The sequence below is a fragment of the Meles meles genome, chromosome 7 (assembly GCF_922984935.1).
Source record: "Meles meles chromosome 7, mMelMel3.1 paternal haplotype, whole genome shotgun sequence".
Taxonomy (NCBI): domain Eukaryota; kingdom Metazoa; phylum Chordata; class Mammalia; order Carnivora; family Mustelidae; genus Meles; species Meles meles.
Genome location: NC_060072.1, coordinates 125,625,211 through 125,650,156, shown reverse-complemented (window position 1 = coordinate 125,650,156; position 24,946 = coordinate 125,625,211). Strand labels below are relative to the sequence as shown.

At 38.6% G+C, this 24,946-nt stretch overlaps 1 protein-coding gene across 1 annotated transcript in view; it reads left to right on the top strand.

The window, feature by feature from the left end:
- Positions 1–24,946, top strand: part of ITGA8 (integrin subunit alpha 8) — a 173,754-nt gene that overhangs the window by 75,004 nt on the left and 73,804 nt on the right. Inside the window, exons 14-15 of the mRNA XM_046013396.1 lie at positions 20,080–20,125; positions 22,295–22,402. Of these exons, the coding sequence (XP_045869352.1) occupies positions 20,080–20,125; positions 22,295–22,402 (154 nt within the window). The remainder of the gene's footprint in view (positions 1–20,079; positions 20,126–22,294; positions 22,403–24,946) is intronic.

Genomic DNA, 24,946 nt, shown 5'->3' with positions numbered 1-24,946 from the left:
ACTACTAAAACTGATAAATGAATTCAGTAAGATTTCAGGATACAAGATCAATGTGCAGGAATCTGTTGCATTTCTATATAATAATAATGAAGCTGTAGAAAGAGAAATTAAGAAAACAATCCTTTTTTATAGTTCCATCAAAAATAATAAAATACCAAATAATAATAATAATAATGATAATAATAATAATAAAATACCTAGGAATGAACTTAACCAAGAAGGTGAAAAGCCTATACTCTGAAAACTATAAAACACTGATGAAAGAAATTGAAGATGACACAAAGAAATGGGAAGACATTCCATGCTCATGGATTGGAAGAACAAATATCGTTAAAATGTCCCTACTACCAAAAGCAATCTACAGATTTAATGCAATCCCTATCAAAATATCAACTGCATTTTTCACAGAACTAGAACAAATTATCTTAAAATTTTGTGATCCCATACAAACAATCTTAAAATTTGTATGGAACCACAAAAGACCCCAAATAGCAAAAACAATGTTAAAAAAGAAGAAGAAGACTAGAGGTATCACAATCCCAGACGTCAAGTTAGACTACAAAGCTGTAGAAATCTGAACAGTATTGGTACTGGGACAAAAATAGACACAGTAGGACAATGGAACAGGATAGAGAGCCCAGAAATAAACCCATGATTATACACTCAACTAATCTTCAGCAAAGGAGGCAAGAATATCCAATGGGGAAAAGAAAAGTCTTTTCAACAAATGGTGTTGAGAAAACTGAACACTTACATGCAAAAGAAAGAAACTGGAGCACTTTTTTTTTTTTTAAGATTTTTATGTATTTGAGAGAGAGAATAAGCGGGGAGGAGGGGCAGAAGGAGAAGCAGACTCCCCACTGAGCAGGGAGCCAAACATGGGACACAATCCCAGAACTTTGGGATCGTGACCTGAGCTGAAGGCAGATGCTTAACTGACTGAGCCACCCAGGCACCCACCTGGAGTGATTTCTTACACAACACACAAAAATAAACTTAAAATGGATCAAGGACCTTAATGTGAGGTGTGAAACCATAAAACCCTAGAAGAGAGCACAGGCAGTCATTTCTCTGATATCAGCTATAGCAAAATTTTTCTAGATATGTCTCCTGAGGCAAGGGAAACAAAAGAAAAAATAAATTTTGGGGACTACATCAAAATAAAAGGCTTCTGCTCAGCAAAGGAAACCACAAAACTAAAAGACAATATACTTGGGAGAAGATATTTACAAATTATATATCGATAAAGCATTAATATCCAAAATATACAAAGAACTTCTACAACTCAACACCAAAACATAAATAATCCAGTTAAAAATGGTCAGAAGACATGACCAGAGACTTCTCCAAAGACGCCATATATATGGCCAACAGACACATGAAAAGATGCTCAACATCACTTGTCATCAGGGAAATGCAAATCAAAACTACAATGAGATATCACCTCATACCTACCAGAACGTCTAAAATCAAAACACAAGAAACAACAAATGTTGGTGAGGATGTGGACAAAGAGGAACCCTCATGCATTGTTGGTGGAATGCAAACTGATACATCCACTGAGGAAGCTTCCTCTAAAAATTAAAATTAGAACTACCATATTATTTTTTGTGCTTTTCCTTTTCTCTTTTTAGAACTACCATATGATCCCATAATTTCACTACCAGATATTTACCCAAAGAATATAAAAACACTAATTCAAAAAGATCTCTTCACCCTTATGTTTACTGCAGCATTATTTACAATAGTCAAATTATAAAAGCAGCTTAGTGCCCATCAATAGATGAGTGGATAAATAAGAAGTGGTATGTATATACAATAGATTATTACTCAGCCCTAAAAAGGAATAAAATCTTGTCATTTTCAAATACATGGATGGATCTAGAGAGTATAACTCTAAGTGGAAGAAAGGCAAATACCATGTGATTTCACTCACATGTGGAATTTAAGAAACAAAACAAACAAGCAATGAGAAAAAGAAACAAACAGACTCTTAACTATAAAGAACAAAGTAATGGTTACCAGAGGGGAGGTAAATGGAGAGATGGGTGAAATAGGTGAAGGAGATTAAGAGTACTGTTATCATGATGAACACTGAGTAATGAATAGAATTGTTGAAGCACTATATTGTACACCTGAAACTAATATAACACTGTATATTAAATATACTGGAATTAAGATAAAAAATTTTTAAAAAGGATGTTTCTTCTCCCCATTCATTTATTCAATTTTTTATATCTGTGTAAACTCATGGATATTTATTTTAAAGACTATAATCCATTACTATATTTGTTTATATTTGTTGCCTAATGTGCTCTATATTTTGCCATTGGGAACCCTTTCCAGTTCATTCTTATTGCTCTTTTTAGTATTTCCCATCCTCTTATGAGCATTTCCTTGCTTTATATCAACACATTATGCTCCAAGCTTATTTCGTATTTTCCCTCTCCAGCCCTGGAATCGACCATTCTTCAAAGACCTACAGTTTCTTGAAGAACAATATTTGAAGTCAAAATCTAAGACAGTAGGTTTTATCATGGCAGCTATGGTGTCAAGACTTATAATGTACTTCTATAGATTGCCACTTTGCCATATATTATAGCTACATGGCAAACCATCTTCAGTATTGCTTGAAATCAACAAATTACATTTTCATTTCTCAGCCTATGTTTTTTAAGTCAACATTTTTCATTTTAGTTGTTAACAACAGGTATTTGGACAATCATAATATTATTCAGCTAATGTTGAGAACAGCCACCATTTTTCTTCATCTTGAAGGATGATTATATTGAAATATTTACTAATATTTATTAAATATTTTTAATATTTAATATTTATTAAAATAGTTATACGATATGCAAGAGATTTTACTTTGGAAATACAATTTATCATTTTATTCAACAAATACTTATTGTCTTTCATGTGCCTGGCCCTCTTCTAGGTTTGGGGGATATAACACTAAATTAAACAATGACCCTGCCTTCATGGGCAAGTGTTCAAATTCTATCTATAACCCTGACTTACTGTGTATGCTTGATGAGTTATGTAACCTCCAAAGGCATCAGTCCTCATTGGTAAAATGGATATAGTAACACCTAAAAATAGTTCCTCCTTTAAAGGGGGGTTCTAGATGTTAAATTAGATAATATATATATATATATAAAGCCGTCAGCATGCTGAACAGCACCTAGTAGTATAAATGAGTACATTGACACTATTTTGACATAATCCATGCCTTTAAGAAACAAGGCAAACATAAAGATAATAAGGCATCCAACAATTAACTGTAGTATAAGACAGCAAAAATTAATAACAATAAATGAGTTAAAAAGAGAAGTTGTTTTTTTAAGGTGTTCAAAGGAAGCTTTAAGGGGGAAATAATGGTTAAGCAAGGTCTTAAGATACAAGTATGATTTTAATAAGGAGACAGCATTCCAGGAGAGGAATATAGCATGAGAAAGACTCAGCACAAGAAAAGGCGATTTTGGAAGTGATGTGGTTCAAGTAGAAGGGAGCATAAATGGAGAGATTCAATGAAAGGTAGATTTGGGGCAGGTAATAAAGGGCCTTGAATAGCATGTCAAGGGTGCCTGGGTGGCTCAGTGGGTTAAGCCGCTGTCTTCAGCTCAGGTCATGATCTCAGAGTCCTGGGATCGAGTCCCACATCGGGCTCTCTGCTCAGCGGAGAGCCTGCTTCCTTTCCTCTCTCTCTGCCTGCCTCTCTAAAAAAAAAAAAAGAATAGCATGCCAAATAATTGGTACTTTATGAGGAAAATAATGGAAAAAGAGATTCTGTTTTATATTTCAAAGTGATACTTTTACTTCAGTCATTAACAATGAGTAGAATGAGCTGTCATGAAAAAGAAACTTGAGGGCAAAAGCCATTGAAATGTCCTGTGTGAAAGCATGGCCCGGAACCAGGTGACCAGGTGACTAGGGCAGTAACATCTGGGCAGTCTGCAGGTGTGTGGGAATAAACAGACTCGGCCAACTTCACCCTTCCTGCATTCCCACAAGAAGTGAGTGAAAAAGCTCCTAAAGTTTCGCAAATAACTAGCATTTGGTGTTATCAGTGATCTGAACTTGGGTCTTCCTAATAGGTGTGTAATGATATCTTATTTTAATTTGCATTTCCCTGAGGAGCATCTTTACATATGTTCATTTGCCATCTGTATATCTTCTTTGGTGAGGTGTCTGTGAAGGGCTTTGGCTCATTTTTTTAATGAGGTTGTTTTCTTATTATTAAGTTTTAAGGGTTCTTTTTATATTTTGCATAACATCCTTTATGATATGTATGTTTTGCAAGTATTTTTTCCAGTTTGTGGCTTATCTTCTCATTCTCTTGACATTGTTTTTCACGAAGTAGAAGTTTTTAATTTTAATGTGTCCTAGCTTATCAATTCTTCCTTTCATGGATCGTGCCTTTCGTGTTTTATCTAAAAAGTCATCATCCTACCCCAGGTCATCTATAGGCTTTCTTTTATGCTATCTTACAGAAGTTTTATAGTTTTGTGTTTTACATGTAAGTCTGTGATCTGAGCTAATTTTTGTGAGGTGTGTAAGGTCTGTATCTAGGGTTGAGGGTATTTGTTTGTTTGTTTTTTTTGCATGTAGACATTTAGTTTTTCCAGCAACATCTGCTGAAGATACTATTTTTTGCTCCACTGTATTACCTTGACACCTATGTCAAAGATCAATTGACCATATGTATATGGGTATATTTCTGGGTTCTCAATTCTGTTCCATTGATTTATTTGTTTATTCTTTCGCCAACACTATTCCGTCTTGATTAGAGTAGATTTATAGTAGGTCTTCCAGTAGGGTAGTGTCAGTTCTCCAACTTTGTTCTCCTTCAATATTATATTGGCTATTTTGCATCTTTTGCCTCTCAATATACACTTTAGATCAGTTTGCTGATAACCACAAAACAAGCTAAGATCTGAACTGGGATTGCACTGAATCTATAGAGCAATGACATCTTAACAGTATTGAGTTTTTCCATCCATGAACATGGAACACTGTTCCACTTACTGAGTTCATTGATAGCTTTCATCAGAGTTTCTTAAATTTTGCTGATATAGACTTGTACGTATTTTTCTAGATTTATTCCTAAGTATTTCATTTTGGGGGACGGATGGTAATATAAATGGTATTGTGCTTTTAATTGCAAATTCACTTATTTATTGCTGGTGTGAGACAATAATTGACTTTTGTATATTGGCCTATATTGCAGTGTCCTGCAATCTTGCTATAATTACTTATTAGTTTCAGGAGTTCATTTGTTGATTCTTTTGGATTTTATACTTAGATGATCATACCATCTGTGAACAAAGATAGTTTTATTCTTCTATTCCCAATCTATATACCTTTTATTTCCTGACCTTGTCTTATTGCATTAGCTAGGACTTCTGTTATGATTTTATTTTTTTTAAGATTTTATTTATTTATTTGACAGAGAGATCACAAGTAGGCAGAGAGGCAGGCAGAGAGAAAGGGGGAAGCAGGCTCCCTGCTGAGCAGAGAGCTCCATGTAGGGCTCCATCCCAGGACCCTGAGACCATGACCTGAGCCGAAGACAGAGGCTTAACCCACTGAGCCACCCAGGCGCCCCTTCTGTTATGATTTTAAAATGGTGAGAAGGGACATTGTTGTCTTGTTCCTAATCTTGATGGGAAAGCTTCAAATTTCTTACCATTAAGTATAATGTTAGCTATAGGGTTTTTTGTAGATATTCTTTATAAACTTGAAGAAGTTCTCTATTCCTAGTTTACTGAGAGTTTTTGTCATGAATAAGTATAAGATATTGTTGAATTATTTTTCTGCATCTATTGGTATGATCGTGACTTTTTTTCTTCTGTAGCTTTTCAATGTAATAGATTACATTAATTGATTTTCAGATGCTGACTTAGCCTTGTATACCTAAATCACATTTGGTTGTGGTATACAATACTTTTTATACATTGTTGGATTCAATTTGCAAATATTTTGAAGATTTTTACATCTATGCTTATGAGAAGTATTCACTCATAGTCCTTTTTCTTTGTATTGTCTTTGTCTCATTTTGATAGGATATAGCTGGCATCATAGAATGAGTTAGGGCGTATACCCTCTGCTTGCATTTTCTGGAAGAGAATATAGATAATTTATATAATTTCTTTCTTAAATCTTCAGTAGAACTCACAAGAGAACTCATCTGGTCCTTGTGGGGTTTTTTTGTTTTGGAAGGTTATTAATTCTCAATTTAATTTACTTAATAGATGCGGGTCTATTCCAATTACCCCTTTCTTCTTGTGTTAGTTTTGGGAGATTGTGTCTTTAAGAAACTGGTCCATTTCAACTACATTATCAGATTTGTGGGCATAGAGTTATATTCCTTTATTATCCCTTTAATGTCTATAGGATCTCTCATAACACCCCTTCATTCATTTATATTATTAGTAATTTGTGTCCTCTCTATTTCTGTCCTATTTAGCCAGGCTAGAGGCTTATTGATTCTATTGATCTTTTCAGTGAACTAGCTCATAGATTTGTTGATTTTTTTCTATTGATTTTCTATTTTCAATTACATTGATTTCTGATCTAATTATTATTTCTTTTCTTCTGCTTACTTTGGATTTAATTTGCTCCTCTTTTTCTACTTTCCTAAGGTAGAAGCCTAGTTTATTTATTTTATATCTTTCTTCTTTTCTAACTTATGTATTTGATTATGAAAATTTCCCTCTGGGCACTTTCACTACCTTCCACAAATTCTGTTAAGTTTTTTCATTTTCACTTAATTTAAAATATTGTTTAATTTCTCTTGGGTTTTCTTCTTTGATCCATGTGTGTTTAGAAGTATGTCATTTAATCTGCTAATACTTTGGGATTTTCCAGCTATCTCTTTGTTGTTGATTTCTGGTTTCATTCCACTGTGGTCTGAGATCAAACATTGTATGACTTCTAGTCTTTTAAATTTGTTAGAGTGTGGGGGTGCCTCAGTGGCTCAGTGGGTTAAAGCCTCTGCCTTCTGCTCGGGTCATGGTCCCAGGGTCCTGGGATCGAGCCCCGCATCGAGCTCTCTGCTCAGCGGGAAGCCTGCTTCCTCCTCTCTCTCTCTCTCTCTGCCTGCCTCTCAGCCTACTTGTGATCTCTGTCAAGTAAATAAATTTTAAAAATCTTAAAAAAAAATTTGTTAGAGTGTGTTTCATGGCCCAGATTATGGCCTATCTTGGTCAATATTCCATATGGGCTTGAGAAGAATGTGCATTCAGCTCTTCTTAGACAAAGCACTCTATGGATTTCAGTTATATCCAGTTGATGGATGATGTTGAGTTCAAGTATGTCCTCATTGATTTTCGTTTGCTGGATCTATTCATTTCTGATAGAAAGGTGTTGAAGTTCCCAACTGTAATAGTGGATTAATCTATTTCTATTAGCTTTTGCCTCATATATTTTGGCACTCTGTTATTCGGCACATACGTGTTAAGGATCATTATGTCTTCTTGGAGAACTTGGTTCCTTATCATTATGTAATCCCCTTCTTTATTTCTGATAACTTTGCTTAGTCTGGAGTCTTCTATGTCTAAAGTTAGTAATACTCCTACTTTCTTTTGATTACTGTCAACATGGTATCTTTCTCCATTCACTTTTTTTTTCCATTTTATTTATTTTTTCAGCGTAACAGTATTCATTCTTTTTGCACAACACCCAGTGCTCCATGCAAAACGTGCCCTCCCCATTACCCACCACCTGTTCCCCCAACCTCCCACCCCTGACCCTTCAAAACCCTCAGGTTGTTTTTCAGAGTCCAACTTTTTATTCTATGTGCATCTTTATATTTAAAGTGTGTGCCCTATAAACAACATATAGTTAGGTCTTGTTTTTTGATCCCATCTGACAATATCTGTATTTTAACTGTTGTATTTATACCATTGAAGCTCAAAGTCATTACTGATATAATTAGATTAAGTTCTACTATATTTGTTAGTACCTTTCATTGTTGCCTTTGTTCTTTATTCTTATTTTTGTCTTTCTTTTTCTGCCTTTGTATTTTTAATTGAACATTTTTATGATTCCATTTTTTTCCTCCTTACTTAGCATATACTTCTTTTTAACTTTTATTAAGTGGTTGCTTCAGGGTTTGCAGTATGCTTTTATAACTAATCCAAGCCCACTGTCAAATAACATTGTAGCACTTCACATGCCTGTGGGTACCTTATAAATAACAAAATAATCCTAATTCTTCCTTTCTATTCCTTGTATCAATGCTGCCATATATTTATATGATACACACACACCCAGAAACACACTATGTGTAAATAAAATGTACATACATACAAAGTATAAGTTATATATCTACATAGTCAAATACAGCATTGCTATTGTTTTGTTTTACGTATTAAATCAATATAGGATAAGAAAAGTAAGATGTTTCTATTTTACTTTCACTTATTCCTTCTCCACCACTTCATTTCTTTATGTGGATCCAAGTTTCTGACTTACACCATTTCCTCCTCTCTGAAGAACTTCTTTTTAACATATTTTGAAGATAGTACTATTTTCAATAAATTTCCTCAGTTTTTGTTTGCCTGAGAAGGACTTTTTTTTTTCATCCACTTTTGAAGGATAATTTTGCAGGGTTAAAAAAAAAATCAGGTTTTTTTTTCCTCTTACGATTTCAAATATTTTACTTCATTCTTTTCTTCTTTGCATGATTTCCAGAGAAAAGTTAGATATAGTGGTATCTTTTTTCTTCTATAATTAAGGTATTTTCCCCCTCTGGCTTCTTCCAGAATTTTTCTCCTATTTTCTTTCTTTTTCTTTTTTTTCTTCCTGTAGTTTGAAAATGATATTCATAGGTGTAATTATTTTGCCACTTATCCTTTTTAGTGTTCTCTGAGCTTCCTGGATCTTTGGTTTGGTATCTGACATTAATTTCAAGAAAATAGTCATCATTATTATTTGAACATTTCTTCTGTTCCTTTCTTTTTTCTCCTTGTGGTATTCCAATTATGCATACATTACACCTTTTGTAGTCGTCCCACAGTCCTTGGGTATTCTGTTCTGTTTTTGTTTTTGTTTTTTTTTCCCCCAGTCTTCCTTCTCTATGCTTTTCAGTTTGGGAGGTTTCTGTTGATATACTCTCTAGCTCAGATATTTTTCCTCTGCTGTGTGCAGGTTACTAATGAGTCCATCAGAGATATTCTTTTCTGTTACAGTGTTTCAGATCTCTATCATTTCTTTTCGGTTCTTAGAATTTCCTCCTTTCTGCTTACCTTGAACATCTGTTCTTGTGTGCTGTCTTTTTTATCCATTAGAACCCTTATCATATCAATCACAGTTGTTTTAAATTCCATGTCTGGTAATTCCAACATCCCTGCCATGTCTGAGTCTGGTTTTAATGCTTGCTCTCTCTCTCTTCCCCCTATATATATTTTGCCTTGTAGTTACATCCTGTAACATTATGATAACTGGGCATGATATACTGAATAAAAGGAACTGCTATAAAGAGGCCTTAGCAATGTGGTAGTAGGTGTTGGGGGAGGGGAAGTCTTTTATAATCTTATGAGTAGGTTGCCATCTTTTAGGGAGCCTATGCCTGTGGACAGTAAACTTTATACATGCTTCTTAGTCCTACTCTTTATGTTGGGGTGGGCGTCAAGAGTGGGCTGGAGTCAGTATTTCTCTCCCCCCAGTAAGTTAGAACTTGGTAGCCATCCAGGAAGTAAAACTCACAAAAGCACACCTTCCCCTGGTGGAGTTTTTAATCCCCAGGGTCATCCACACTGAGCATCCAGCCATTCATCAACCACCATTCAGATTTCTGCATCCTTTACTGGTTCCCATGGAGGTTGCTGCCCCAGTAAGTGGTTCACTGTGTTTGCCCGTCAGTTTCTCCAGTTTGGAGCCACAGCTTGCCCTGTGATCTCACTTCTTTTAGGGATCTAAGAAGAGCTATTGGGTTTTGGGGGCTTTTTTGTTTGTTTGTTTTTTGTTTTTTGTTTTTTTGTTTTTTTTTTCAGTTTGTTCAGCTTTTTAATGTGTCGTTAAGATGGAGTGGTGACTTCCCAGCGTCTCCTGCACTGGACCAGAAACAGGAGTCTGTCAGTTTCACTTTGAACTAACTCCCTTCTAAACATTCAGTCATAGAAGCTTGCCTCTTTATGAAACCCAAGGCAACAATAAATATGACAGGATATCGTTTATACTTGATCTTACTTGTAAAGATATAGTTAATAAAAACTTGATGCCTTGCCATGGTCCCTTTTATGGGTGGCAGGGGCAGGATGTGGAGGAGTAGGAGGAAGTTCTCCTAGACTTAGAACCTCTGCATTATTTCTGACCTCCCATTGCATGTGCTTTCTATAAGTCATTTTTAATGTATTAATATGTGATTTAAAAGCCATATTTTAGAGCAATTCACTTGAAGCATCCCTTCTGTCTTTGTACACCCTGGACATTTTCCCGGGAGTTCACTTCCCACTTATGAACTCAGTTCAAATGTCACTTCCTTAGGAAATCTTCCCTGACTGTTGTCTTTTCTCTAAAAACACTTATCTTGGATTGAAATTACACATTTGTGTGATTATTTGATAAATATCTATCTTACCCCACTAGACTGGGCATTATGTTGGATTTGGTTTTGCTCATTATGGAATCACTTATGCCCAAAGCAGTGGGTGGCGTTGAAGGCACCTAGTAAATATGTGTTGAATAAATGAATGCAAATGAATGAATAAATGAACAAATGAACTAATTTCCTCATAACCACACATGTTGGCATATAAACTATTGCTCTCCTCTCCTTTTACCTGGCCACTCTCTTCCAGCTCTGCTTAAATCCAGTAAACTATTTTATTCCTATGTAGAATGAGAATGGAAATGTAAACAGAGATGATGATGCCCTTTAAAATAAACCGACACCTTCTCCTGGGATCATGGGAAGCTCGATTCAAGTGGTGCACTCATTCTTGACAAGCAGAACCCTTGACCCTAGCTCTGTATTCACTGGACATCTAAATGTCAATTGCTGTTCACACTGCTCAACCAGGAGAACCAGTAGCCAGTGTGATAGAAACACCACCAACCTGGACTCAGGGGACCCATAGTCTCTCTTCTTCACTCATCATTATCACCACTGTAGCCTTGGACATACTACTTACATCTCCTAACTTTAGCTTCTCAACCCCTTAAGACTGTTGAGAAGACAGTTTGCAAATTAAAGAATTCCACATAGTCAATTGCTGTTATTTCTTTTTCTTTCTTTCTTTCTTTCTTTCTTTCTTTCTTTCTTTATTTGACAGATAGAGATCACAAGTAGGCAGAGAGGCAGGCAGAGAGAGAGAGAGAGGAGGAAGCAGGCTCCCTGCTGAGCAGAGACCGACGTGGGGCTCGATCCCAGGACCCTGGGATCATGACCTGAGCTGAAGGCAGAGGCTTTAACGCACTGAGCCACCCAGGCGCCCCAATTGCTGTTATTTCTTAACAAGGCCCACCAAATGGAGATGGGAGGGTTCAGAATCTCGCTCTAAGGCAGAGATACAGGCTCTTTGAGCCAGACCGGAGCCTTAAGGTGATGATTCAGGTAACTTAAGCCTAAAGCCTCCTACAAGAAATAGGATGAGACATTTGCAAGACAGCTAACATGAATGAAATCCTCGTCAGCACTTCGTCTTTGCAAATGTTGCTCATGTGATGCTCTTCTTTCTATATGGCCATGACTTTGTATTTTCTTACTGACATTTTCCTGTGGTGACATTAATTAATAGCTGGTTTCCTAAAAACTACAAACCCTAACAGAAATTCATGAGAGCGTGAGTGGACAACAGAAAGCTCAGGGTCTGGCCAGCCCTTCCGCTAAATTTTGAAGTAGGGGAAGCTCATTAGGGAAATATTCCCTAATATTCCCTTCTCATCCCCAGCTTCCTTTTCTTTCTGTCCCTGATGACTTCTCTATGCCAGCTGCTCAAATGTGCAGTGGGAAAAAATCTAATATCCTTATTCTTATTGGGACATCAGTGACCTAGGGAAGTAAGTCACACCCAGAAACTCTGATCTGGGGGGTTACATGCCTACATGTTTAACAAGCCCCTTTGGAGAGATGGCTGATAGACTGTAAGTGCCTTAAGGTCAAGGGCTGTATCTGCTCGCCCTCTGCTGAATTTTTGGTACCTGGGACAGGACTTGGCTCATGGTGGGTATTCAATAAGAAGTCTGAATGAAGGAACCACTGCATAAATGTTCTTCCCTTCCTCTCCTGCTTCCCTTGCAACTTTATAAATGTGTGTTTTTAGTGGATCGGTCTGTTATGGCTGCCATTACAAAGTGCCACATGCTGAGAGTGAGATAGCAATCTCTCTCGTCATGGTTCTGGAGGCTAGAAGTCCAAGATCAAGATGTGGGTAGGATTCCTTTCTCTGAGGCCTCTCTCCTTGGCTTTTAGATGGCCATCTTCTTGTGTCTGCACGTGGTCTTCCCTTTCAGTGTGCCTGTGCCAGTCCTCTTAGATTAGGGCCCTCCTTAAGACCTCATTTTAACTGAATTACTTCTTTAAAGACCCTGTCTCCAAATACAGTCAGATTCTTGGGTACTGGGGGTTCAGATTTCAACATATAAACTCCTGGAGAGGGGACACAATTCAGTCCCTAACACTTAACAAACTTATAAAGTCCCACTGGGTTTTAATCCTAGGCTTTTACCTATGAGGCTGGAAGTGGGGCAAGTGTCTCATGAGATACCAAGCCCTTCTGCAGACTGTGAAATCATTCCCTATAGACAGCCATTTATCAATGGGGCTGTTCCTAAAGAAACCTACTTTTGTCCAAGACTTTTAGCAACTGACCAGACAGCACACTTACTGGAAGTGTGGCCGCACCAAGAATAAAGTGAAATGCCCTTAACTCAGTGACACAGAATGCAACTAGGAAAGCATCAAGCAATAGCCGAGACGAAAAGGTGATTCTTGCAGCCACAGGATGCCAGTAACGTTTGGAAAACTATTTTCCTAAGGCAGCAGACTCATCATTTGATATTTCACTCTTATTTTATGTGGGATTTTTTTTTAAAAAGGAAAATAAACTCTCAGTAAATTAGAATGTTGCAACCTAATACTGCATTCCAACTCATAAATGTTTTTCTTCAGAGTTCATTTGGAAGCATTTCAGACAGATTGTTAGGATTATTACTTTCTGGGATAAAACCATGCATTTTTTTCAGGCATTTCTTCCTCAACTCATAACCTTCCTCTCAGTAATATTTTGCATGTTGCAATAAAAAAAGCAAGGAAGTAAGGCGGCCTCTGTCTATTTTTAGATTAATGCATTTGCCAAACTCAAGGAGACTTATCTAAATGCCTGCTTCCCACAGACATGAGCTGTTTCTCTGGTGCCAAATACTTGAGCCAATTTCATAACCTCCCTACCAGTCAACATTGCCATATTTACCCATCGCCTTTAACCCCATTGTTTTATATATCATCTTTAAAGCCACCATCTCTATGAAGAACAACCCTGTAGGAAAATGAGAGGAGCCCAGGTGGGTCCAGGTGAACAATTCTGCTGGACGACCATCATTTGTCTTGAAAACGCTTATGTGCTGTGGGGAGGCCTGAGCAGAGATGGTGCCTGGACGGTGGGGAGAAGGGCCTGGCGGGAATACTGTGAAATGTGAGCATCCGTAATGGTAAGACAGGAGCCAGAAGTCTTTGGATCATGAGCCCTGGCAGCTGAGTCCTGGAGGTAAGCAGGTCTGAGGCCCAAGTCTGGGTAAACCAGGGAGAAAGCCAGAAACTGGCCATCCCATCATGGGGGCAAGAGGAAAGGCAAACTCTGCAGAAGCAAGGCTGTCTAACAGGCACAGGGGAGTCCTGGACCAGAACAGGGCAGAGAAGGCATAGTCAGGCAGCCCCAACCAATTCTGCAGAGCTCATGGCTTTCTTGAACAATGAGAACCTTGAAAATTTCGCCAGTTGGCAGAGAAGAGCGACTTGTCCAGAGTCATCAGGAAACCAGTGGCAAAGTGAACTGGAATTTAGAATTCCTGATTTCTTACCCTCCATTCATTTTCCACTTGAAATCAAACACTCCTTTAAAAGAGAGCTTCAGAGATGATAGATTCAACAAGAGAAGGTACAAATCAAAATTGGCCTGTAGACACACAAAAAACTGTACACGCATGTTCCTAGTGACTTTCCCAAAATTGGACACAACATCCCCACTAGCCGGGGATGGACTGACTGTGGGCCGGCCATCCACACAGTGGAACAGTGCTCAGCAAGAAAAAGGAGGGAACTCATGACACACCCAGTGTGGTAGAGGACTCTCAGACGCACTGAGCTGAGTGAAGGACACCAGACCCAAAAGGCTACATACTGGATGCTTCCATTTCTCTGACATTCTGGAAAACAGATTAGAGGATTCCTGGGCTGGGAGGGGGCAGGTTTGAAGACACCATAGATAACATCTGAGGACAAAGGACCTGTTCTTGATTGTCATGGTTGTTATAGGACAGAATGCTTTTATCAGAGCTCTTAGAACAGGACATGAAAAGGATGCAATTCACTGTACATAAAATAGAACTTAATTTTAAAAAGAGAGGGAAAAAAATGGCCTGTAGACCTGCTTCTGGGAAGCAGCATGGTAAAATAAGAAAGCGTGTTGGCTCTGCAGCCAGACTGCCTGGGTTTAAACTTGGCCTTGTCCTCCACTCTATTTAGCTTCTCTGTATCTCATTTTCCTCATTTTAAAATTTAAAATAATTAAAGTAGGTACCTCCTGGGATTATTATACCTAAGGAATTTGTATATTCAAAGGGTTTAGAAAGCTCCCTTTTGCCTGACACATGTCTGCATAATTGTCCAGAAGAGCCTCAGGACAAATTACTCGAAGTGCAAATGCCAGGGCAAAAGTTTGCATTGTCAGACCCACTGGCAAACTGCCTTCCAAGAAAACGGTGCCCCTTTACCCTCCTTCACACAGAGAGCATGAGTTCTCAGTCCTTGGCTCTCCACCCAATACTGCCTGCTATGAATCCTTCATCTCTTCCAATTGAAAGGTAAAAAATGATATCTCATTTTTCCTTTCATTTGGATTTCTTTGCTTACTATTGAGGCTGAACATCTTTTTAGATATTTATTGGTCATAGCTATTTATTTTTATGTGAATTGCCTCTTTATAGCCTTTTTATTAGAATGTTTATAGTTTTATTATTAATTTGTGTGGGTTCAGTATGAATTAGGGTTAATAATAATTAATTTTCTTTATTATGTGTCAGACATTCTTGTAAGCATTGAAAAATACTCACATTTGATCAAGCATATACTTTATAAACATCGTCCCCTGTTTCTTTCATTTCTCTTTGGACCCTGCTTTGACTTTTTGCAAAAGAATTTACACTTTAAAATTCTTTTGTGACTTCCACATTGTTTTGGTCACATTAAGGAGGCCTTCTGTCTGGAGTAATTGTAATCTTTTTATATAACTATTAGCTGTACATTCTCATATTCCGTAATTCTTTGGAGGTTCTTTATGGTGATTCTCATTGTCTAGGATTACTCTAAAATAGTAAATGTGTCTTAATTCCAAAATATAAAAGGAGGGCTCTGATGGCATTTTCGGCCATAGACCTATGCATTAGTATACTTCTCAACAAGATGAGAGAGTAGGAAGGAAAGGTAAGAAAGTGGCAGGTAAGAAGGCTCAGAAAGCTCACATCTTATGAAATGTAGGCACTTGGATGGCAAAAAAGACTTCCCCTAAAGGATTCTGGGTGGTCCTGTAACGCATCACTATCGCTGCTCTTCCATCAGCCCCCCTCCCCCCACCCCTAGGAAATTGCCATTCCTCCTGGCCACCTACAACCACACTCAAAACAAAGCTGATGTTTCACATAGAACTTCTTCCAATTCTAAAATTTCCTTCCTAGGTTAATCAAGTCAGGCTCTATAGACCAAGTACCACTTTAAAAGTTTGGCTCTTTTCTTTTTACTCATTTAATAATAATAATTTTGGAGAAACAGAATACAGAACAGAGGTGTAATACATCTCCTATGACTTCATATTTTTAGGGTTTTTTTCTTGCCAGCTGATCTGCATTCATGCTAATGTTCCCCGTTATGAATCCCTAAAAGTACATGGTTGTTTCATCCAAAGCCAAAAGGAAAATAAACTGTTTCTCAGGCAAAGTGGGGTGATAACAAAGGGCTCCAAGATTTTGGGAGTAATTTTAGATTAAGGGGAAAGAATGGATTTTAATCACCAGTTATTTCTTTAAGAAAAAAAAAACCTGTGTCTTATGTAAAGAAAGGCAAAATTTTTTGTTTTCAGAATCTGTGTTTAAGAAGTTTGTAGAAGAAAGGAAAATAAACACTAGCTATTGGTATAAGACTTGTTATCTCAAAGTGAGGGAAAGAAAGTTTGCAGAGTTACAAATCCCAAGTATCAGTACCAAAATTACTTTCTCTTCAGATTATCCTTTAAATTCCTAAGCATGACAGAATTATGTAATATTAAAAAAAGTGGTGCGTGGGGTGCCTGGGTGGCTCAGTGGATTAAGCCGCTGCCTTCGGCTCAGGTCATGATCTCAGGGTCCTGGGATCGAGCCCCGCGTCGGGCTCTCTGCTCTGTAGGGAGCCTGCTTCCTCCTCTCTCTCTGCCTGCCTCTCTGCCTACTTGTGATCTCTCTCTCTATCAAATAAATAAAATAAAATCTTAAAAAAAAAAGTGGTGCGTATGTCCCTATACCCATATGTATATCTTTATAGACATATGTATACGTGTATGGACATATATATACAAATATCAATATATATGTATGTATATATAAGGATCATATAACTATATGGAAACCACATAGTACTTATTAAAACAAATCATTTACTTCAAAAGGGCAAACTGGTTAGGAACACAAATTGGCAGATCAATTTTCCCCCTTTGAGAGATCCCAGAAATTGAAGGTCCTTGAGCATAAATGTTTCTGGCCTTTTCCAGAAGGCACAATACCAAGGTGGTATCTCCAAAGGCAAATATACTTTCCTGATAGATAACTGTTTTCTTGGCCTCTGAGTAACTGTGGCCGCATTCTCATGAAGAAAATTGTGGCCTTTTTTGCCAGTTACTTTAGTTTTCCAGAGCAGTAAAGTTCCCACCCTGAGGCACAAGAATCAAAATTCCTAAAGGAAAAGGCCTTTTGCTTATTACTGTCAGGGTGTGTCTCTCAGCTTCTTGTCTACAATGATGATCTAGTCATGATGCAGCTTCTATACACCTTTCTGGAATTTTCTAGAATCTGGAGCTTGGTTGCGTGTGTATACATGCATGCCTGCACACCACTCACATATGCAGAAATCCAGCAGAATTTAACTGTGGCCTCCATGAACCTAACAACTGTCCCCTTTTCTTCATCTCTCCCATCTTTAGTACTTTATCTCATTATTACTTATTGTCCTATTTCAAGTATTTCAAGTAATTATAAAGCTCCTGTTCCCAATCCAGCCCACTGCTGATACTATAGATGCAAAGATTCTTTCTTCTTTCATTTATTCTACCTGTGCCATTCCATGAAGTAGTTGTGGTATGTGAGCCCGAAGAAAGATTCCTGCCCTGGAGAGGCTTACAGTCTTGTTTTCCTGGCCATTTCCAGAGGAGTCCATTCTTAAAACTCATCTTTTATGGAGTATCTAATCTTGGTATATTAATATTTCACCGCATTTGGAGCCAGAAACAAAGCACCTAATTCCTCTGGAATCTGTTTTCATAATAGAACTCTCTTGTCTGGCATCAGGCCAACAGACAGACATTAGGCTGAGGGCCACTGGTGTACTGTGTACTGGAAAGCAGTACACAGGGAGAACAGAGTTCCCATTTCCACAGATCAGTAGCTCTTCCTCAACATAGCAAAAATGCACGGATATGCTGGAAGAGATGAATGTAATAAGAAAAAATAAATGTGAACATATTTGAGAAAGTTGAAACTCTGATACAATTTTAAAAATTGGTAGACTCCGTAAACGTTGGCTTCTGGCTTCGAAGACTGGACTCTGGAAAAGACTATTTTAGGCCATAAGCCATAGCTGGTCACACTTTCTTTTTTCTTATTGTGTCTTTTAATCTCACAAAGAAAGAACTCCTCAAGATGAACTGGATTTGACTTCTTCGAACATTCACATAGGTGCTTTTTTAGCTACGGAGCTTTAAAGTCTAGTCTCGAACCTATGATCTGAATCTGATTCTGATTCTGTAAAACACAAGACATCTCCACTGTGGTTTTAACCTTGAAGATGTTGGAGTCCCTTTCTTTTAAAAAATAAACACTTTTAGTAAGAACTATTGTTGTCTTAGGTTGCGGTCTTCCAGCACAGACAAGGTTTAGAAAGTAATCAGGTCATGGGAGAAATGGTCCAAAGAAACATTGCTAACTGTGGAGGGAAGAAGGCCATGGGAAGGAAGATGAGTATAAAGCAGGTCAACACAGTGGGCAGCAGGAGCTGGGGACCTGCCTCCAGAGTTATCCCACTGGAGGGGTAAGGAAGCGGCATTCCTTGTTATCGCCTGCTTCCATCCATCATTAGCTGAGAGCTCAGGCCGAGGGCCCTTCCGGCCTCTAAAGGGAATCACGTCCAATGCAGCAGTCCGATGCTGCTCCTATAACCAGGAAAGGTGAGTGCCAAGGGAACGTGGCTACAAATCATTTTCCCGTGCAAACTCCATTAAACTAATTTAATTCCTTGATCGGTTTTCCATGTGGACTGGCCAGAGACATTCCCCCCCGCCTTTTTTTTTCTTCATTTTCATTTCTGCTCTGCTAGAATTAACCACTTACGGTCTCAACTGTTATAAGTTTTCTTCTGTGGCCATTATTTCCACCTGGTCTGGTTTTTTCACATCAACAACTAAATTTTACACTACAGATTCAGCCGTTATCATTTGTGTGTTTGTTTCGTTGCATCTACCAAAAGTAACCCTTATGTATTAGATTTAGGAAAACAGACTGCTTTACCTATGTATTAGCCAAACACTGCAATCAGTGTGAGTGTTACCCCTCAGACAGCCTATGATCATTCTGTTGCCCAACACCATAGACCAGCCCCACCGGTCACCTGGTGTGGACTTCAGTGAATTTATAGGTTCACCTTCTTTTTTTTTTCCTTAAAGATTTTTTATTTCTTTATCTTTTTTAAGATTTTATTTACTTATTTGACAGAGAGAGATCACAAGTAGGCAGAGAGGCAGGCAGAGAGAGAGAGGGAAGCAGGCTCCCTGCTGAGCAGAGAGCCCGATGCGGGACTCGATCCCAGGACCCTGAGATCATGACCTGAGCGGAAGGCAGAGGGTGAACACAGTGAGCCACACAGGCACCCTATAGGTTCACTTTCTTAAGCCTCCGTTTACCCACTTGCAAAACTGTGCAAAATAATGGAGACTTCATAGGAATAATTAAGGTCAATCCTTCTAAAGAATTCCTGGCCAAGACTAAGTGTTCAACCCGTGCTATTTATTACTATTATTGTTGTTGTTGTTGTTGTTGTTATTTAGGATCATTATAATGACACAACAATTAGTTCATAAACTACAGACCACTTTGCCAAGAGGATACTCACTGTCCACACTATTTATAAAGAGCAAATGGTTGTGTCAAAAGGAGGGAAGGTCAGAATGTCCCACTTTGTAATAAGACCAGCTTGGCAGCATCATTGCTGGAAGGCAAGGGAAAACAAGGTGTATAACATGCCTGGTACATACAGGCACTAAAGGACATGGTTCTTCCCTTTCACTTTCCTCAAGATGTAGGCCTTCAGTCTACATCTTCATCTCCAGGATAGGAGAAATTATATTATGATGCATTTTTAAAGCATTTCTAGAAAGTTGGCATTCCTGAGTCCAGAAGGGATTGAGAGCTACCAGTTTGCCTGTCCTACTGAGTTACACTGAGGTTCCAACATCCTTTCCAGAATGTCTTAAGGAAGGTGAAATTTGCTGCTCTTACCAGATGAGCCTCACTCTACAATCAGCATTTCGGGATGTCCTATATACTATTTATGAATAAGAGCTTTGATTTTTTTCTACAAAATGTGTGCATGTGTTTTGAGTTTTTGTCTTTTTTTAGATTTAATTGTAGGTGCATTCGGAACAGGAAAAGTAGCTGTTTACAGGTACGTGGTTTGTAGCATGCAAATGTTCCTCTAATTGTTTCAAGTACATGTCCTTTTTGCTGCTAGTTTCGCCTTCAAGAGTATATCCCAGCTATTTACTCTGGAGAACACTTAGATGCTCTTTTTAACGTTTGGAGGAAGTTTTGCTCTCAACTGTTTGCCTTTCTTTCATCTCCCTGTCTTTTTAATCTCATACCTCATGACCAAACTTCCAGCCCCTACTAACATGTTAAATGAAGATATGAATCTTAGCAGAACTTATAAAATGAGGCATTCGTTAGATGTTACTATGTCTGAATTCTTCCCTTTGGAAATGCATTAAAATGTGCTTATAGAGAAGGGGTACCAGGGGGAGGAGGTTTCTATAAATCAGGTGTGGAGACTAAGTTAGGGAATGGAATGTTCCCAAGAATTAATACTCCAAAAGCAAGTACTGAACAACAGTTTACATCTGACAGGTCTAGATCCAAAAGCCTACCCATTCCACACACTCATGTGTAGGCTTGGGCAAGTCCCTACACCTTTCTGAGCCTCTGATTTTTTTTGTTTGTTTGTTTATTGAAGAGTGGTAACAATACTTGCTTTAGAAGTTTATTTTTGTGAAGAAGATTAAGTGAGAATCTGTAGGTAATATACACAGAATCGTAAGCTACAAGTAGACAGTTGGTGCTCAAAAGTTATAGATTTTATTTCTTCTTAAAAAAAAAGTTGTATAGGAATTCAAAACATTAGATCAGGATATCAAAACAAAAGGCAGAGAGCAGCCCCATGTGTTCTGGGCACATAATGCTAACCTAGCCCAACCCCCAGAATGGTTCTAAAGTTAGGTCTCCTCGAGGAAGTGAGATTTTCCTCCTTCATCAGTCCCAAGACATACTCATAGACTGATGTATACCCATGACTCACCACTTTGGCTTAGAATCAGATGATTGGAAAGCTCGGGTGTCTCAGGTGTCTAAAGGATGGGGCTATGCTTACAGTGGCCTTGATGATGCCCCACTCAGGGCTGATGAACTCATGGGCTGGTTGCTAAGGCCTAAATCCACCACCCAGTCCTCACTCCTTCCCTCACTCCTTCACAGACACCAGCCCTACATCACAGTCTGAGGGCTGGCTGCCAGCCTCCTCTCTCCCACTTCCCTTTTTTCCTCATAGGTATTTGCCCCAGTGATTGTCTTGCACATCTAACTCATTCTTGCCGTCTGCTTTGTCAAAGACTGGAGCTAACACAATATTAAAAACAAAATTATGTAACAAAGCACAGATGAATAGTGTAAAGGAGTTTAGGAAAATTCCCAGGGGCCCACTGTGGTAAGTCATGCCCTAAACACACACCATCCCAAAGCACGGCCCTCCCTCCCCAACAGAGGAAAAGTTACCCAATGCAACATCATTTCACGTTGTCATTGGGAGACCTGGCTCTTAGCTGTCCTACCTTGGAACAGGCCTGAAAAATTGCCCAGTCCCCTTCCCCAATGAGTTACTTGCTTGTCTCATTATTGTTTTCTGGGTGGTGGTGAAAATTGAGTTTGCTGTACATTTAGTTCCTCTATTTCCATCCTGGCTGCACATTAGAAACACCTGGAGGGCTTGGTTCACATGCCGACACCCAGCCCAGATCCCCTGAGGTCTTTTGACCTTTCTGAGAACTCCAAGGGCGCTTCCAACACGCAGTCAGGATTGAGAACCATGGCTCCAATGTGGAGTATGCAAGGATCTTGTCAACCGCCCTTATGTGTTTAGCTCGATCAGCAAAGCTTGGATAGAAAATTATCCATCACAATAAGAAAACCATCAGCCCATCAGGAAACAAAATTGGCCAAACTCAAGGACTTACAGGTGTGAGTGAGTAGAGAAGGATGCGTTTCCTCAGATATGAATAGAGCAGATCCCAGAGCGCGCCTCCCAGCAATATCACGCAAGTCCCCGGAGGCCGCTCCGTCCACCAAGCAGCTCCGTGGATGCAGTTTTGCTTGATGGACCCTCAGCGTCCTTGATCTGTATTCATGATGACCCCATGTGTTTTAAGGTAATGAGTTAAGTCTAGAGCCCACCTGTTCACACAGGGAGACAAATTCTTGGCACAAAGGCTGGGGGTGTTGGCGGCGGCCTCTGAAAGTGGGGTGTCGCTCCCATGACTCGTTATAACTCTGTGTCTTCTCCCTGCAGAGCAAGACCGGTTGTGACTGTGGATGCCCAGCTTCTGCTGAACCCAATGATTATCAATCTGGAAAATAAAACATGCCAGGTTCCAGAGTCTCTGTCCCCTGTGGCCTGGTGAGTTCACTCAGTGCTTCTCAAACTCTGATGTGGATGCAAATCACCTGGGCACCTTCGGGTAATGCCACTTCCAGGGTGGGGCATGGGACTCGGGAGCTCAGAAAAGCCCCAGTTGGGTGTTAGGCTGACGGTATGGTATATAAACTTGTCAAATCACTATTGTGCATGCGAAGCTAATGTAACATTTTTTTCAACTATGCTCAAAAAATATTTTTAAGATAACAATATTCAGAGAGATTGAAGTATAAGCAGATATGATGAGGATAATGGCAGGACACTTCTCAGTGTCAGAGAAGAAAGGTACAAACACAGAAAGGAGGAAAACTAGAATATTTCTTGTACTAATCTGGAATGGGAGGCATGAATGTGCACTCAGGTTTTTCAATCTATATAGATAAAAACAAATACAGATAGAGAAGAAAAATAGAGTTTTTCTTTCAAAAAGGCTACTTCCCTAATCTACAGGCTCCAAGTGAGAGAAGCATAAAAACATTTGTGGAAATTCCCAATGTAACAAATCTTAGAGATCTCTTTTGGATTCTTGGCATGCTTAAATAAATATCAACCAAACTGAAAATAGAATAAAATACCTTGACTCTTACATTTACGTATGCTTATGGATACCGCTTTCCAAACTTTTTTTTTTAACAAGCTTCGGTTAAACCACTCAGTTTCCTGGGCTGAAAACACACGTCCATTTTGCAATTTAGTGTGCACAATTAAAAGGCAAACATGATGGGGCGCCTGGGTGGCTCAGTGGGTTAAGGCCTCTGCCTTCGGCTTGGGTCATGGTCCCAGAGTTCTGGGATGGAGCCCTGCATCAGGCTCTCTGCTCAGCAGGGAGCCGCTTCCCCCTCTCTTTCTCTGCCTGCCTCTCTGCCTACTTGTGATCTCTGTCAAGTAAATAAATAGAATCTTAAAAAAAAAAAAAAGCAAACATGATAAAAATCGCAATTTTTGTGCTCTCACCTCTATTGTTGTGGCCCTGATCTCATTATCATGAATATTAGCAGCATTGCAGATCCTCTGGTGAGCCATAGGAGAATACCATTTCTTTCACTTCTGAAAGTGTTCCTTCTCCATCTTGCTGCTCATCTGAAGGAACTACAAGTGGAATTCAGTTGTAACAGAGCTTGAGAATATGCTACTTTGTTTCTCAATACGTGGGTCCTCAAGAGTCAGAAGTCTGTCATATTGGGTAATGCCAACAGGGTATATCCTCTGAAAAAAATCAAGAAATACTTGGAGCGTTTTGAGATTTGCCCTCATTTTCCAGAAGGTGTGGTCTAACTCAGACAGAATGTTCAGTTCCTGAGAATGTCAGAATGCTGAACAAACCAGGCTTGACCCAGAGAACTTATTTCCACCCAGTCTCAGTGTGTTGTTGATGGCCTTTTGACAGGAGTTCATACCAAAGTCGAAGCCTTCCTGGGTAGAGGTCGGGGGTGGGGGTGGGGGTGTGAGGAGGACCCTGAAGAAATCTTTGAAAAAAATGTCCTTTGCTGGGCGCTCCCCAGTTCCGGGAGGCGTGTCCTCCCCTTCACTGGTTTTTGAAAATAGCTGGGAAATGCCCGAAGCACATTTTTAAATGGTTTAAAACCATAAAGTATTATAATGAAAACCTGATCTGAGAAAATATGTGAAAGAGCCAGCGTCTGTCCTTACCCTGGCATGATTCACTGAAATGAACTGTGGGAGCTCCTCGGGCAAGAGTGCTAAGACTTCAGTATTCCCCCAAAGAGTCTGGTGTTCCCACAGTCACAACTGAATGGACCCTACGCGGGATGGGATGCTTTCAAGGATCTGAGTGTGGCATGCTCTGATATAAAGTGCTGTTTTGAACGAGATCACTTTTTCTAAGGCATTTTAGGTTGTTTTTTTTTTAAATACAATTTAAGTATTTTTAACAGATATGGGGTTTCTTTGGTTTTATGGAAAGAGTATTACTTTGTTTCAAGAAAATGTTTCTTTTCCTGAGCTGTTTTCGTTATTGCATTTAAATCACATTATTAAGGTAAGATGGAATTTCTTATGTAGGCAAATGAATAAATACATGTCTTTATAATTATTTATTTCACTCTATCACATGCATTCTCTGAAAAACGTTTCATCTTCATATGCAAAAATTTAGAATTAATGATGGCTCAGGGTACTTGAAGATAAAAATTAACAGCTGGTTCAGTCTAGAAGGTGTTTCTCTGATACTTTTAAAATTTATTTTAGGAATTTAGGTCAGTATTTCCAAAATGATTGACAGGCATTTGTTGATTTGCTTTCCTAGAATTTTTGTCAGTATTTGATAATAACCTTATATTCTACATTTGAAAATCATTTAAGTGAAGCCTTACTGAGAAATAGTTCTTTGCGTCCATCAATGTAAATTTGTGTCTTTCAAATGACTGTGCAATTTTATAAAGTATCTGCTACTGGCATTTTCAAATTAGAAAAAAAGAGTAAAACCAGCACAATAAATATTAATATTGTTATTAATCAATTTAAAAAAGTATTTAGTAAAATATTTCATTTGACAAATGTGAAAGC